Genomic DNA, 15719 nt, shown 5'->3' on the forward strand with positions numbered 1-15719 from the left:
AGGAAAATCACCTCTCACTCAACATCAGCAAAACCAAGGAGCTGGTGGTGGATTTCAGGAGAGAGAAAAGAGAACACACCCCTATCTCCATGGACGGGACACCAGTGGAGAGAGTCAGCACTTTCAAGTTTCTTGGAGTCCACATCGCTGAGGATCTGACATGGACTGCTCACACAGACGCAGTGCTGAGGAAGGCACAACAACGCCTCTTCTTCCTCGGGCGTCTCAGGAGGTTTGGAATGAGCCCCCACATCCTCCGCTCATTCTACACCTGCACTGTGGAGAGCATCCTGACTGGCTGTATCACCACCTGGTATGGAAACAGCACCAGCAGCAATCGCAAAGGCCTACATAGGATTGTGCGAACTGCTGGACGCGTAGTAGGAGGTGAGCTTCCCTCCCTCCAGGACATCTACACCAGGCGGTGCATGATGAAAACCAAAAGAATCATCAGCGACTCCAGCCACCCAAGCCATAGACTTTTCTCTCTGCTACCCTCAGGCAGACGGTTCCGCAGCATCCGGTCACGCACCAGCCGACTGAAGGAAAGTTTCTTCCCTCAGACTATCAAGCTGATGAACACCTCACACAAACTCTTCCACACCCCTCACTGCACACCATCAACATGTAGCATGCACTGCACTTTAACCAATCCATACTTAAAACAATACTGCCTACAACTATGTGTACACCTATTCATTGTACATATTGCTGTCAACACTGCCAATTTTACATTGTCCTGTTTTTTTTGTGTGGTTTTTTTTAGTTGGGGGGAGTATGCTGTTGTATGTTGTTGCATTTTGCACTGTCTGTATTTTGAACTATAGTTGTATTTACACTGTCTGTATTTTGCACTGTCATTGTATTTGAACTATCTGTATTTTGCACTGTCTGGAGCCAGCACCTAAGCTTTTCACTCATCACAGCACACATGCTGCTGATGATGTGACAATAAAAGTGATTTGATTTGATTTGACTAAACTGAAAAAAGCCCCCCGAAAGGAAGCCATGGAGGCAGTGGTTTTATATTCATGTAGAAAATAATAATTTTTGTGATATTTTAATCCTTTAACTCTTTTTCATTTGTAAAGATGTCACTGCTTTCGTTTTAATTACTCTTTGAACAGATTATTAACAGGCCTAACATTAACCATGTGCACGTGTTCATCCTTTCATTATCACACACTGTATGTTTTTACTTGCTTTCTTTTGCTTACAGCTATTTTTGTTAATATAGTTTAATTATCATCCTTTACAATAACATTGCTTTAATGGGAGATTAATGTGTAGTTAACTGCTGGTCTGGGACATTTAGCTAGGACAGATTAATGTGCACATTTTAGATACATGACAATAGATCTTTTTAAATGTCAAGTAAAAAAAAAGTTTTGTTGAGTAAAAAGTACATGTATGCAGCTATATTTTGCTTGTTCTGACACATTTAAAATGTGTGGCTAAGAAATAATTATTTCTTTTTGGTGTAGTCAGAGATAAATTTGGTAAATCCTTAATTTTAAGCCCTAAAAAAAGTCATGTGAAATGAAAACAAAGTGCAATGCGACACAACCCATTTGCTCATGCACAGTGAGCAAGCTCATACACAACACACACAAAAAGTGAAATGAATGAGGAAATTAAGTAATTTTAGCATGTCAAAGTCACATTTATTCATATAAAGTATATTTTCCAAACAACAAAAGTGTGGCCAGTGAAAATGGCAAATGGCTAATTTTGGAAATCTTCAAGCCACAGTGGCTGGTGATCAAAAAAGTTAATGTCAAGCCCTGATAGATCATTTCTTTAAAAAAAGCAACAACAACAAAAAATCCTCTTAATTTTCACTTATTTCTTCTGGTTTTTGGCCCTTCATACGAAGAAGTTTGGGCACCCCTGCACTGGAACTAACGGGAAAGTTCCTATTTTTAGCATAGCTTAGCTATTTTGTTTCTTATTTTTTCTTTTTCTGCTTCTCTTTAGAGCGTTTGGCGTCACCTGTAGGTTGAAAACGGTACTTCGATGGTTAGCGTCGTTGCTAAGAAACGAAGGTTGAAAACACAACGATAAACGTCTTGTAATCCACTCCAACCTTCAGTATTGTGGCGTTTTACAGATCTGAAACAGGACAAAATGTCTAGCGCTCTGTTAGACGAAGTTGGTTGGGATGCGGATTTTGCTATCCCTGTTGCTAATGCAGAGAATAAAGCATTAGAGGAAGAGGTGAGTGTGAAATCTATCTAACCTCACTAAAATTTACTTCAGTGTTAAAATAATAGCACTGTGGGTTCTGTGTGTGTCTGTGGAACGTTAGCTAAATATTATTTTTGTTTTCTTTCCCCCCTCTCTCTACAGATTCGAAAGAAGCAAAAAGACATATTAAACCTTGACAACAAACTGAACAAACACAAAGATGTGATAAAAGCTTTGACTGAACATCTCAAAAATCTCAAACAAGAGGTTTCACACAATCAGGTAACGTTACACGATCACTTTGTCTTAGAATTTTAATAACTCGTGCATTCTTGCTTTGCTTTTCCCTTTCCATTTGGTTATTATGAATTTTTTTCTCTTTTCTCTGCGAACAATATAACAATGTTATTATAATAATATCGTACAAATATTGTTAATTTAATAGTATCATAATTTTTCTTGATTAATGACTCCATTTGATGAAGCAAAAAGACATTAAATCTTGACAACAAACTGAATAAACACAAATATGTTATAAAAGTTTTGACTGAACATCTCAAAAATCTCAAACAAGAGGTTTCACACAATCAGGTAAAGTTACACGATCTCTTTCACTTCGAATTTTAATAACTAATACTTTAATTAATAACTCCATGTGTATTCTCGCTTTGTTTTCTCCTTTCCATTTGGTTACTATGAATTTTTTTCTCTTTTCTCTGCTAATCACTCAGCCACCGTGTTGCCCCAGGTCATAAGTGTCAGCTTTTAAATTACCTGGACACTGAATAAATACACTCAACTACTTATTTAAAACAAGCTAAAACAACTAAATTCCTGAGTTTTTTGGGGCGATAATGTAATTGTTTTATGTTTAAGCCACTTAAATTTGTAATACTAATAAGTTAACTTAATTCCTTTATGTTGTCCCAACACTCTCTCTTTTATAAAACAGTATACTGTAAAAAATGCAGGGTTCCACACAATTCATTCATGTTGTCCCAACACAAATCGATTAACTTTCGATTGAACATTAAATAATTAAGTTGTCCCAATGAAATCTCAAGAATTGTGTTGATTCAGCTCATTTTAAATAAGTTGTTTAAACAAGCAAAAATATATATATTTTTTGAGTGTAGCTGGTGTCTTGAAAACCAGTCACATTTGTGTTACTTTTTGTGTTTTTCTTTGACGATTTAAAAACAATATAACAATGTTATTATAATAATATCGTACAAATAATGTTATTTTAAACAGTATCTCAATTTTCCTTGATTAAAGACTCCGTTTGATGAAGCAAAAAGACATTACATCTTGACAACAAACTGAATAAACACAAAGATGTTATAAAAGTTTTGACTGAACAAACAAGAGGTTTCGCGCAATCAGGCACGAGCCGATTCTTTCTATATTTCCTTCTTTTGATGATTAATATTTTAAGAATTTTTTTTTTTACAGTATTTCCTATATTTTACGTCTGGAGAAAATCTTATTTGTTTTATTTTGGCTAGAATAAAATGTTTTAATATAAAAAAAGACATTTTAAGGTAAATATTATTAGCCCCCTTAAGCAATTTTTTTTTTTCGATTGTCTACAAAACAAACCACTGTTACAATGATTTGCCTACTAACCCTAACTTGCCTAATTATCCTAGTTAAACCTAGATAACAGTTTTCAAGGTATACCGCGCTTTGGAAAAGTCAAGGTTTTAAAATTGTCAATATTTTCTGCTATACCGTTCCTAAAGTATAGGAGCCATATTACTTTTTCACTTAATGTTCATTTGTATACTGATTAGTTTGGGTTTCACAGTGACGTTTAATGTTTTTAGTCACGTGAGCCTACCTCGCACCTGCTAGACCAAATAAAGCTCGTGCACAATCACACAGGTGTTAGGAGGAGAGAAGGAGAGTGGGGTAGCTGTACTTTTTGTTGACCGCCACAGCACACGCCACAGCACACGCCACAGCACACGCCACAGCACACGCCACAGCAAGCGCAACAACTCAATACAATGCAATAATCAGCTCTATAGACCAGTGTTTCCCAACCCTGTTCCTGAAGGCACACCAACAGTACATCTTTTGGATGTCTCCCTTATCTGAACCATTCATTTCAGGTGTTCAAGTCTCTTCTAATGTTCTGATGATTTGATTCAGGTGTATTTGAATAGGGAGAGATTGAAAATGTGTACTGTTGGTGTGCCTTCAGGAACAGGGTTGGGAAACACTGCCATAGACAACAGGTATTTAACCCACAAATTGATGTTTTGTTTATCATGTTTCAACTATATATATAAAGTTTTGCTAAAAACATCTTGGGCTCAGCGTGTCTGTATCAGCCATCAGCGCGTCACAAATTAAAAGGACCCTCACTGCCTCTCTAGCGACTTAAGGACAATTCAGGAAGTCGCAATATAAAGTATGTGTACAATTTTTTTATTTACTTTTTTCTTGTTGTTTTTTAGGACAACAATCTCTCCAGCAGAAAAGATGCTGTTTTAAATTGTAAAAAAAACCCTGTTTTTAAAACAAATGAAGACAGCAGAAGTCAATAATTCATTTAGCCTGACACGTTTACCGTTCCAAAATATTTTAAATGTTTCTCAAAATAAAATATTTTGTGTTCAAAGAAGAAAAAAGTTTTTATTTTTATCCAGACATTTAAAAAGAATATATTTTAGAGCAGGAATCACAATACTGTGATATTTTTATCCAAGGTTATCATACCATCAGAATCTTATACCGGCCCATGCCTAGTTAAACCTTTAATTTATATCTTGAAAAATATCTAGTAAGATATTAGGTACTGTCATCAAAGATAAAAGAAATCAGTTATTAGAAATGATTTATTTAAACAATTTAAACAACACCATGCATATTACATGACCTGTCCTCTTGCAGATGTCAAAGCAATATAAAGAAACATTCAATTTTTGGTGTCTCAAGTATAAATGTGACCCAAGATCACAAAGCCATAAGTGTCAGGTTTTAGATTACCGGAATGCTGACAAAATAGACTCTACATTGATGGTTGGTTTATGGACAATATTTGGCAGAGATACAGTTTTTTTAATACATGTAATCTATCTTTTTACAATCCTCATGAGCTTTTTTCGGTGGTGGGTCATCATTTATGGAATGGTTTGCCTGCACAACTCAGAACACTCACCTCTTTACCACAATTTTTATTTTTATCCAGACATTTAAAGAGAATATATTTTAGAGCAGTAATCACAATACCGTGATATTTTTATCCAAGGTTATCATACCATCAGAATCTTATACCGGCCCATGCCTAGTTAAACCTTTAATTTATATCTTGAAAAATATCTAGTAAGATATTATGTACTGTCATCAAAGATAAAAGAAATCAGTTATTAGAAATGATTTATTTAAACAATTATGTTTAGAAATGTGCTCAAAATATCTTCTTTCTGTTAAACAGAAATTGGGAATAATATACAGGGGGCCTAATAATTCAGGAGGGCTAATAACTCTGACTTCAACTGTATGTGTTTTCATGTATTCAGGCTTTGTGCAAAGCCAGAGAGAAGGAGACTGAATCAGAAGTGCATTTGAGAGCACTGGCGGAGCGAGAGACAGGTCGCTTGAAGCAAGAGATCGCTCGGCTGGAGAGTCAACTGACAACACTGAATGAGAAGAAGAATGCACACGAGGTCACAACCTGACTCCTACACCATGCATATTACATGACCTGTCCTCTTGCAGATGTCAAAGCAATATAAAGAAACATTCAATTTTTGGTGTCTGAAGTATAAATGTGACCCAAGATTGCAAAGCCATAAGTGTCAGGTTTTAGATTACCGGAATGCTGACAAAATAGACTCTACATTGATGGTTGGTTTCTTAGGACTGGACAATATTTGGCAGAGATACAGTTTTTTTAATACCTGTAATCTATATTTTTACAATCTTTTTGAGCTTTTTTCGGTGGTGGGTCATCATTTATGGAATGGTTTGCCTGCACAACTCAGAACACTCACCTCTTTACCTGTTTTTAAATCTCTTCTTAAGTAGTTATAAGTCAATAAATAATCTCTGTTCTTTTTAGCTTTTAACAAGTATTAATATGCTGTGAATGTTTCTTAACTTGTCTGCACTTGCTTCATCAAGCAGTTATTGCTATTACTAATTTCTTATTGTTTAATTTGGCATTTTATGTACAGCACTTTGGTCAGCCATAGTTGTATTGAAAGTGCTCTGTAAGTTAAAAAAAGGTTCTGTGATCTGAGGGTTAAAAAAACAATCGAAATAATGTGAAAATCACAATTAAAGTTGTTTAAATGAAGTGATTAGCAATGCACGTTACTAGTCAAAAAGTTAAGTTAGTTATGCAAGTTATATAAGATATATTTTCAGCAGGATATTTACTAAATTTCCTCAAGGAATATGATCTTAATACTTAATATTCTAGTGATTTTTGAAGTAAAATCAACATTGATTATTTTGACCAATAGAATGTATTTTTGGCTATAGTGTTCCTGGGTCACAAATATGTATTATGAGCACATCTACACATTTCTGGGTTCAATTACAGTTTTTTTTTTTCAATCGCTAACAAGCGCTTACCCATACTTCAGATATTTTTTCTAAACTCTTAAAACAGACTCACCTACAAAAAACAGTTGGCCTAATGGATCTTTTCTTTCTCAAAAATACATTTTGTTAAATATATACACTAACTCTTCTTTTCAAAATAGAACACATCTTTCTCTGCACACACTAACTTAACCAAAACACTGGAAATCTGACTCAAATAGAAATTATTCTGTTAAATAACAACACTTTCACTTCAATCAAAGTACACCAGGTTTCAAAAAACTGGGTATTGTTGACCTTGAAAAACTGCAGACACTTTTATATTCAGCTTTACAGGTATTTGCATGCAAAACATGCAATCCACTGTTTTGACACTAAATATCTTGGTTGGGAACTGTATGTCCACATGTACAGTAATGATCACATTCAAAAGCAGTCCAGTAAAAAGCAAATAAGTTTTTTTTTCCTTTACTGTTTACTACAGGACCTACAGTAGAAACACAATATGTTTTACAGTATTGTCTACAATGAACAAAATATCCATGAAGCACACAAGAGCATTCTGAAAAAAAAAAAACAGCAAAAAGCCCAAATAAAAAGGGGATCTAAAAAACAAGCACAAAATTGCTGTTTTAATCTCTGCGATCTTCACGGTTAGGCCACATGTTTTCATCAACATCACTCAAATTCCTCCTTTAACTGTGTAAGTGTAAATGTAATAGAAAAAAATAACCCCTGCCAATGAGTCTAGCTAGACTGGAATCAGCTGTGGTTGGCCCAGTTTTACCCAACATAAATCAGCTATGTGTCAATTATTCAATTGCTTGTTTATTATCAGCTGAGATATATTTTTGATATTGCTATTGAACTGATATCATTGCAGAAGCAGAGTTTTTTTGCTGTATCTAAGGTTTGGAATATTGTTTTTGCTATTGTGGGATGTTGTGTGTTAACATTCGTAAATACTACAAAAACGATCCATCATTTAGTTGGGAGGTATAGCTTGTCTGTTAAGAAAAGGCAAGCATTGTGGAAATGTGTTCACTGACTGCATATTGGGTGAAAACGACTTGATATGTATGAATGGTATTGTCACAAAAGACATGCTGTGCTAATTGTGTTAACAGTTTTGAAAATTTATCATCTGGTGGGACAAACGCTTGTTAGCAAATGAAAAAAACTGTAAAATAAAAGTTCTAGTTTATAATTCAGAAGCAGCAGTAATTGAACCAATAAAACACATTTATAATGTTATAAAAAATTCTATCCTGATTACACTTTTCATTTGACATTCATTCTACTTGATCATTTTCATAGAAATATATTAGAAAATAGCTAAAGGAGAGAATTTAATCTTCTGAAAATGTGGTTTGCCATCGCAGGAATAGCTTAGGTAATATAAATTTTATGTTTTAACTGTGTTTTTGAACAAATAAATAAATATTTTATCTTTCAACATATTTAAAAAATATTATTAAATCTGTTAGATCAGATTAGAAACGGACATGATCATAATCTTAATGTAATCCTGTCAATAATGTGTGCAGAACAGCATCTTTAAAGCCACTCAGAAGATTGATGAACTGACGAGTCTGCTGAACTGGGATCAGCAAACCCTGGAGGCCTGGCTGCAGCAATCAGCACACAGGGATGAAGACACCATGGCTATCATCAAGTATGCCAAGCAAGACGAGAGGAAGATTAAAGTGAGTTTGTAGTGCAGCGCAGTGACAACTGTTCATGTTCATTTGGGTTGAATGCATTTGCAGCACCATATAGTGGGGGAAATAAGTATTGAACATGTACATTTTTATCAGAAAACATATTTCTAAAGGTGCTGTTGACTTGAAAATTTTCCAAGGTGTTGGTGGCAACCAAAGAAATCAATATATACAAAAAATAACTAATTACTTTACAAATTAAATTATGTGTAACAAAAATAAATAAATAAATAAATAAAATGACACTGAGATAAAGCAGTGAACACATGAAGAAAGGGAGGTGTAAAAGCCCAGACAGCAGCTGAAATCATTGCAAATGAACATTAGCTGCTTCAGTCCAACATTTACATTAACAGGAGGATGAAGATGAAACCAGAGTGGACATTTCAGCAAGGCAATGATCCAAAACACAGCCAAGGAAACTCTCAAATGCTTTCAGAGAAAGAAAACCAAGCTGTAGAATGGCCAGCCAATCACCTGAACTGGATCCAATAAAAAATACAAAATAAAGATCAGATTTGATAGTTGAGACCCACAGAAACATCAAGATTTTTACACTCGCAACGCACGTGGCTTCATTCTCCATATGAGAGGCGTTTTTAAGCTGCCGTCACCAAAAAATCTGGTCAATCGGTTACTTACATTACACACAACAAATTTTTCAGGTTTGTTTTTGTTTTGTTTGATTTTTCTGTTTGTATTTTTGGGGTTTTTACCAAAATCTGGTTCAATTCCATGTCAAAAGCTCCTTTAGAGATATCATAACCAAGAAAAAACATGACATGCTCAATACTTATTTTCCCCACTGTATATACATTATAATGTATACGTTCATAGTATATTTGATATATTATAATATTATGAATTGAGGCTGAAACAAGGGCGATGCGGTGGCGAAGTAGGTAGTGCTGTCGCTGGTTCGAGCCTCGATTGGGTCAGTTGGCGTTTCTGTGTGGAGTTTGCATGTTCTCCCCGCATTTGCATGAGTTTCCTCCAGGTGCTCTGGTTTCCCCCACAGTCCAAAGACATGCGGTACAGGTGAATTGGGTAAGCTAAATTGTCCGTAGTGAATGAGTGTGTATGGATGTTTCCCAGAGATGGGTTGCAACTGGAAGGGCATCCGCTGCGTAAAACATATGCTGGATAAGTTGGCGGTTCATCCCCAGATTAATAAAGCGACTAAGCCGAAAAGAAAATAAATGAATGAATGAATGATGCTGAAACAAAATCCATGCTAAAAATACTGTCAAAGCATTTCAAAGCTGTCAAGGGAATATCACAATCCCAAAAATGTAATCATATGATTGAACTAAAATAAAATAAGTTAAATCATAATCTATCAATGCTATTTAAATGTCATTGGTATAAAATTATAGTTTTGATAATATTCTAAAGTTAATTAAATTTATGTTTTAATTAATTTATTTAATTCAAATAAAAAGTTGACGTGTAGGCAGAAATATTACAAATACTACATACCTAGATATGTTTTAATTAATGAGATTATGTTGGCTAAATTACTGCTGTCTTGATCAAGATATTTTCTGCTGTCTTTCGAATCAGGAGTTGACTCTCAACATCGAGAAGCTGACTCTTGAATCCAACCAGAAGAGAAAAGCATTGGACAGTGAACTCACTGAGACTGTAACGTCACAGGTTATGGATGATTTTTAATGCTTAGTGAGATGATATTTTAATGATTTGAACTTGTCTTCATTCTAATAGACTTGTATTTTGCACTTTGCATTTCCGGATATAGATAGCTTTGGATAAGACAGCCGAGAGCTTCCGTCAGGCTCACGTGGAAAGACAGGAACTGATCAGCCAGTGGGAGAACACCATTGAACAAATGAAGAAAAGAGACCAGGATATACAGCAGTGTGCCATGGTAAACTGAAGATGGCGCTCTTTTAATATTACAAGTCAAGAAATGTCAGTTTTTTTTCTGTAAATATAATCATATACAGCTGAAGTCAAAATGATTAGCCTTCCTTTGAATTTTTATTCATTTTCAAATATTTCCTAAATTATGTTTAACAGAGCAAGAAATTTTTCACAGTATTTCCTATAATATTTTTTCTTATGGAGAAAGTCTTATTTCTTTTATTTCGGCTAGAATACAAGCAGCTTTTAATTTTTTAAAAACTTTTTTAGGGTCAATATTATTAGCCCCCCTTAAGCAAAATTTTTTTCGATTGTCTACAAAACAAAACATTATTATACAATGACTTGCCTAATTATCCTAATTAACCTTTAAATGTCACTTTAAGCTGAATACTAGTATCTTGAAAAATATCTAGTAAAATATTACAGGATGTTAAGTCTTAAAATGTCTTAAATCTCAAAAATCTAAATTTTAGGCCTTAAAAAGTCTTCAATTTACTGAAATATTGTGTTGTAGGCCTTAAATCTTTTTTAAGCAGGTCTTAATTTTCTTTTGTTCATATATTAATACCCAGTCTGGTCAACAGCCATACAATTATCAGCAATCCATTTCAATAAAACTTTAAATTTACAGCTGAGGACACCGAACTGGACAGATTGTTGTGCATATATTTGGTTTATTATAGTTTTTAAAACATTTAAAACATTGTCCAATTTATTTCAAAGAAAGTTTATGTTGGGGGAAAAAGTGTATGGATACAAGTAGAGTTTGCTTGTTTTTATACAATATTTAAAATATGTTGCTAAGAAATATCTAAAATATTTAATTTTTCATTATTAAATTATTATTGTATTACTAAATGTATTAAATTATAATATATTTTTTGAAAGGACAAATAAAAAACTTTTTCATCTGGGTTTTTAAAAAAAAATTCCTTAACATTTAGCTTTGTATGAGTCTTAAATTTTATTCAAAATGGTCTTAAAATGTCTTTAAAAGTCTTAAATTTAACTTGGTGAAACCTGCAGAAACCCTGTATTATGAACTGTCATCATGGCAAAGGTTAAATAAATCAGTTATTAGAAATTATTATTAAAACTATTATGTTAAGAAATGTGTTGAAAAAAATCTTCTTCTATTAAACCGAAATTGGGGAATAAAATATTAAGGAGGGCTAATAATCAGGAGGACTAATAATTCTGACTTGATGACGAGTTTATTTAACTTCTGAATGTTAAACACTTGATTTTCTAGTTGCTGGCAGAGTTGAACCAAACAATAAGAGAGAAGAATGATTTGATCAAGGAGAGGAAGGACTTCTTGGAGCGTGAGATAGAGAACAATAAGGAGCTGGAGAGGAATATAGGCACAGTTGAGCGTCAAGCATTTCGACTCAGGCAACAGCTGCAGGAGGAGGAGAAGAACCAAAGGCGACTGCAGGATGAGGTGCTGTCATGATATTGTAATTTGTAACTTACAGTGAGGTTGTCACTACACATCAGTATTTAAACATTATTTATTCTGAGTCTGCCTCACACAGGTGAGTGGGCTTGACAAACCACCTGTAGAAAACACACTCTTTTATTTCTCTGACACTTTAACTGACACTTACACCAGTTTTGTACATTTGCACCAGACACATTGTTGATTTGGACAAAAGCTTTTTCTAAGTGACAAAATGTAAATGTAACTTTGATATATAATATTAAATATTATACCAGATATGTCAGTCCTTTAATCCAAAAGGCACTACTAGTGTTGTCACGATACTGGAATCTCTAACTTCGATACGATACCTTGTCGAACATACAGTTAATCAAGACTGCGAGGAAAAAAAATACACACATATTTAAGAGATTCCCATTTTAGATTTTTAATCAAAGATAAACAAGGCTAGAATATGAGAATGAGATTTATTTACATCAACAAAATATTTTGTAATTATAACTTTCAAAATGCAATAAAGTGCCTTTAAAATGAAGTAAAAAGGAAAAAAACTAATTAAGCCAAAACTAAACCAAGTCTAAAAGGCACTAAATTACTTTTGTTGTCACGATACTGGAGTTTTAAATTTTGATACTTTGACAAATATCGATATTTGATACAATTTTCGATAGCGAAAGAGGTCCACAATTTTAAGAATATAAGAATTTTAGATTTTTATTAAAAGATAAACAAGGCTAGAATATGAGAATGAGATATATTTTTACGTCAACAAAGGCAAAAAACTCAACTAAACCATTAAATTTTTTGTATTTTCAAGTAAAATTAAATATTATGCCAAGTATCTCAACAGTCCTTTACTCCAAATAGCACTGAAATACTAGTGTTACAATGATATTGGAATTTCTAACTTTAATATGATTAAATTATAACATTTAAATAGCAAAAACTGCTTTTAAAATGAAGCAAAAAGAAAAAACAACTAAACCAAGTACTAAATTAATAGTGTTGTCACAATACTGGAATTTCTAACTTCAATATATTTTTACATCAACAAAATACTTTGTAATTATAACATTTAAAATGCAATAAAATGTCTTTAAAATGAAAAAAAAAGAAGCAAAAAGCTAAATTAAACTGATACAATCTTTTGTATTTTTAAGTAAAATTAAATTATGCTTAAAGTAAAATTAAATTAATAAAAATTAAAGTATCTCAGCAGTCCTTTAGTCCAAATAGCACTGAATTACTACGATATTGGAATTTCTAACTTTAAAATGATACCTTGAAAAATATCGGTATTTGATACCATTTTCAATACTGCGAAGGAAAAAAAAATCCACAATTGTAAGAATATAAGTATAAGAATTTTAGATTTTTATTAAAAGATAAACAAGACTATTTTGTGATAATAACATTCAAATTGCAAAAAATGCATTTAAAATTAAGGAAAAGGGAAAAAAACTAATTTAAACTAAGTCTAAAAGGCACTAAATTACTTTTGTTGTCACGATATTGGAGTTTTAAATTTTGATACTTTGACAAATATTGATATTTGATACAATTTTCGATAGCGAAAGAGGAAACAAATCCACAATTTTAAGAATATAAGAATTTTAGATTTTTATTAAAACATAAACAAGGCTAGAATATGAGAATGAGATATATTTTTACGTCAACAAAGGCAAAAAGCTAAACTAAACCATTCAATTTTTTGTATTTTCAAGTAAAATTAAATATTATGCCAATTATCTCAACAGTCCTTTACTCCAAATAGCACTGAAATACTAGTGTTACAATGATATTGGAATTTCTAACTTTAATATGATTAAATTATAACATTTAAATAGCAAAAACTGCTTTTAAAATGAAGCAAAAAGAAAAAACAACTAAACTAAGTACTAAATTAATAGTGTTGTCACAATACTGGAATTTCTAACTTCAATATATTTTTTCATCAACAAAATACTTTGTAATTATAACATTTAAAATGCAATAAAATGTCTTTAAAATGAAAAAAAAAAGAAGCAAAAAGCTAAATTAAACTGATACAATCTTTTGTATTTTCAAGTAAAATTAAATTATGCTTAAAGTAAAATTAAATTAATAAAAATTAAAGTATCTCAGCAGTCCTTTAGTCCAAATAGCACTGAATTACTACGATATTGGAATTTCTAACTTTAAAATGATACCTTGAAAAATATTGGTATTTGATACCATTTTCAATACTGCGAAGGAAAAAAAATCCACAATTTTAAGAATATAAGTATTAGAATTTTTGATTTTTATTAAAAGATAAACAAGACTATTTTGTGATAATAACATTCAAATTGCAAAAAAATGCATTTAAAAATAAGGAAAAGGGGAAAAAACTAAACTAAACTAAGTCTAAAAGGCACTAAATTACTAGTGTTGTCACGATACTGGAATTTCTAACTTTTATACCTTGAAAAATATTGGTATTTAATACCATTTTCGATACTGTGAGGGAAAAAAATACACAATTTTAAGAAAATGACATTTATTTTTACCTCCACAAAATACTTTGTGATTATAACATTCAAAATGCAATGACATGCCTTTAAAAGTGAAGTAAAAAGGAAAAAACTAAACTGAGCCATTCAGTCTGTTGTATTTTCAACTAAAGTAAAATATATGTCAGGTATGTCAGCAGTCCTTTAGTCCAAAAGGCACTACATTACTTGTGTTGTCTCGATACTGGAATTTGTAACTTTGTAAGTGAAATATGGAAATATAATGGCATTTTTGATTCTGCGAGATAAAGAAAACTCATAGCTGCAAGAGTATACAAAATTTGAATTAGTATAAAGATAAAAAAATGCTAGAATGTGAAAATACATCAACAAAATGCACTGTGATTATATAATCCAAACCGCAATAAATTGTCTTTAAAATGAAGTAAAATGGAAAAAGCGAAAAAAAAAACTAGCCAATCCTTTGTATTTTCAAGCAAAATTAAATATTATACCAAGTATGTCAGCAGTCCTTCTGTCCAGCTACCTTACTAGTGTTATCACGATACTGGAATTTCTAACTTCGATACAATACCTTGAAAAATATCGAAATTTTATACCATTTTTGATACCACGAGAAAGAAAAATGAACAACTTTAAGAGTATACAAGGTTTTTATTTTTATTAAAGAATAGACAAGACTAGAATTTGAGAATGAGATATATTTTTACATCAACAAAATTCTTTATAATTATAACATTCAAAATGCAATACAGTGCCTTTAAAATGAAGTAAAAGAGAAGAAAGCTAAACTAAAGTGGGGTATATTTTTACATCAACAAAATACTTTGTGATTATAACATTCAAAATATAAGTGCCTTTAAAAAAAGCTGAACTAAACCATTCAATGTTTTGTATTTTCAAGTAAAATTTAATATTATACTAGGTACGTCAGCAGTCTTATAGTCCATACTGTTATCATGATACTGGAATCTCTAACTACGATACCTTGAAAAATATTAATTTTCAACACTATTTTTGATACCGCAAGGGAAAGAAAATTCACAACTTTAAGAGTATACAATATTGGATTTATTTAAAAAAAAAAAATATATATATATATATATATATATATATATATATATATATATATATATATATATATATATATAAAAGATAAAGTATGAAAATACATCAACATGCTCTGTGATTAGAACATTCAAAATGCAATAAAGTTTCTTTAAATTAAGTAAAAAGGGAAAAAGCTAAACTAAAACATTCAATCCTTTGTATTTTTACAAAAAGTAAAATTAAAATAAAAAAGTCAAATTAAATATTACGCCAGGTATGTCAGCAGTTTTTTAGTCCAAAAGGCACTACCTTACGAGTGTTATCATGATACTGGAATTTCTAACTTCGATACCTTGAAAAATACCAATATTCGATACC

The 15719-nt window shown here is 32.0% G+C and overlaps 1 protein-coding gene across 1 annotated transcript in view; it reads left to right on the forward strand.

Annotated features, from left to right (window-relative positions):
- The first annotated feature begins 89 nt into the window (after positions 1–89).
- ccdc39 (coiled-coil domain containing 39) overlaps positions 90–15719 on the forward strand; it is a 42223-nt gene continuing 26593 nt past the window's right edge. The window contains exons 1-9 of the mRNA XM_056464732.1: positions 90–387; positions 2111–2217; positions 2350–2469; positions 2680–2778; positions 5718–5864; positions 8295–8453; positions 10032–10124; positions 10228–10356; positions 11608–11799. Of these exons, the coding sequence (XP_056320707.1) occupies positions 90–387; positions 2111–2217; positions 2350–2469; positions 2680–2778; positions 5718–5864; positions 8295–8453; positions 10032–10124; positions 10228–10356; positions 11608–11799 (1344 nt within the window). The remainder of the gene's footprint in view (positions 388–2110; positions 2218–2349; positions 2470–2679; positions 2779–5717; positions 5865–8294; positions 8454–10031; positions 10125–10227; positions 10357–11607; positions 11800–15719) is intronic.

Source organism: Danio aesculapii, chromosome 2, assembly GCF_903798145.1.
Source record: "Danio aesculapii chromosome 2, fDanAes4.1, whole genome shotgun sequence".
Lineage (NCBI taxonomy): Eukaryota > Metazoa > Chordata > Actinopteri > Cypriniformes > Danionidae > Danio > Danio aesculapii.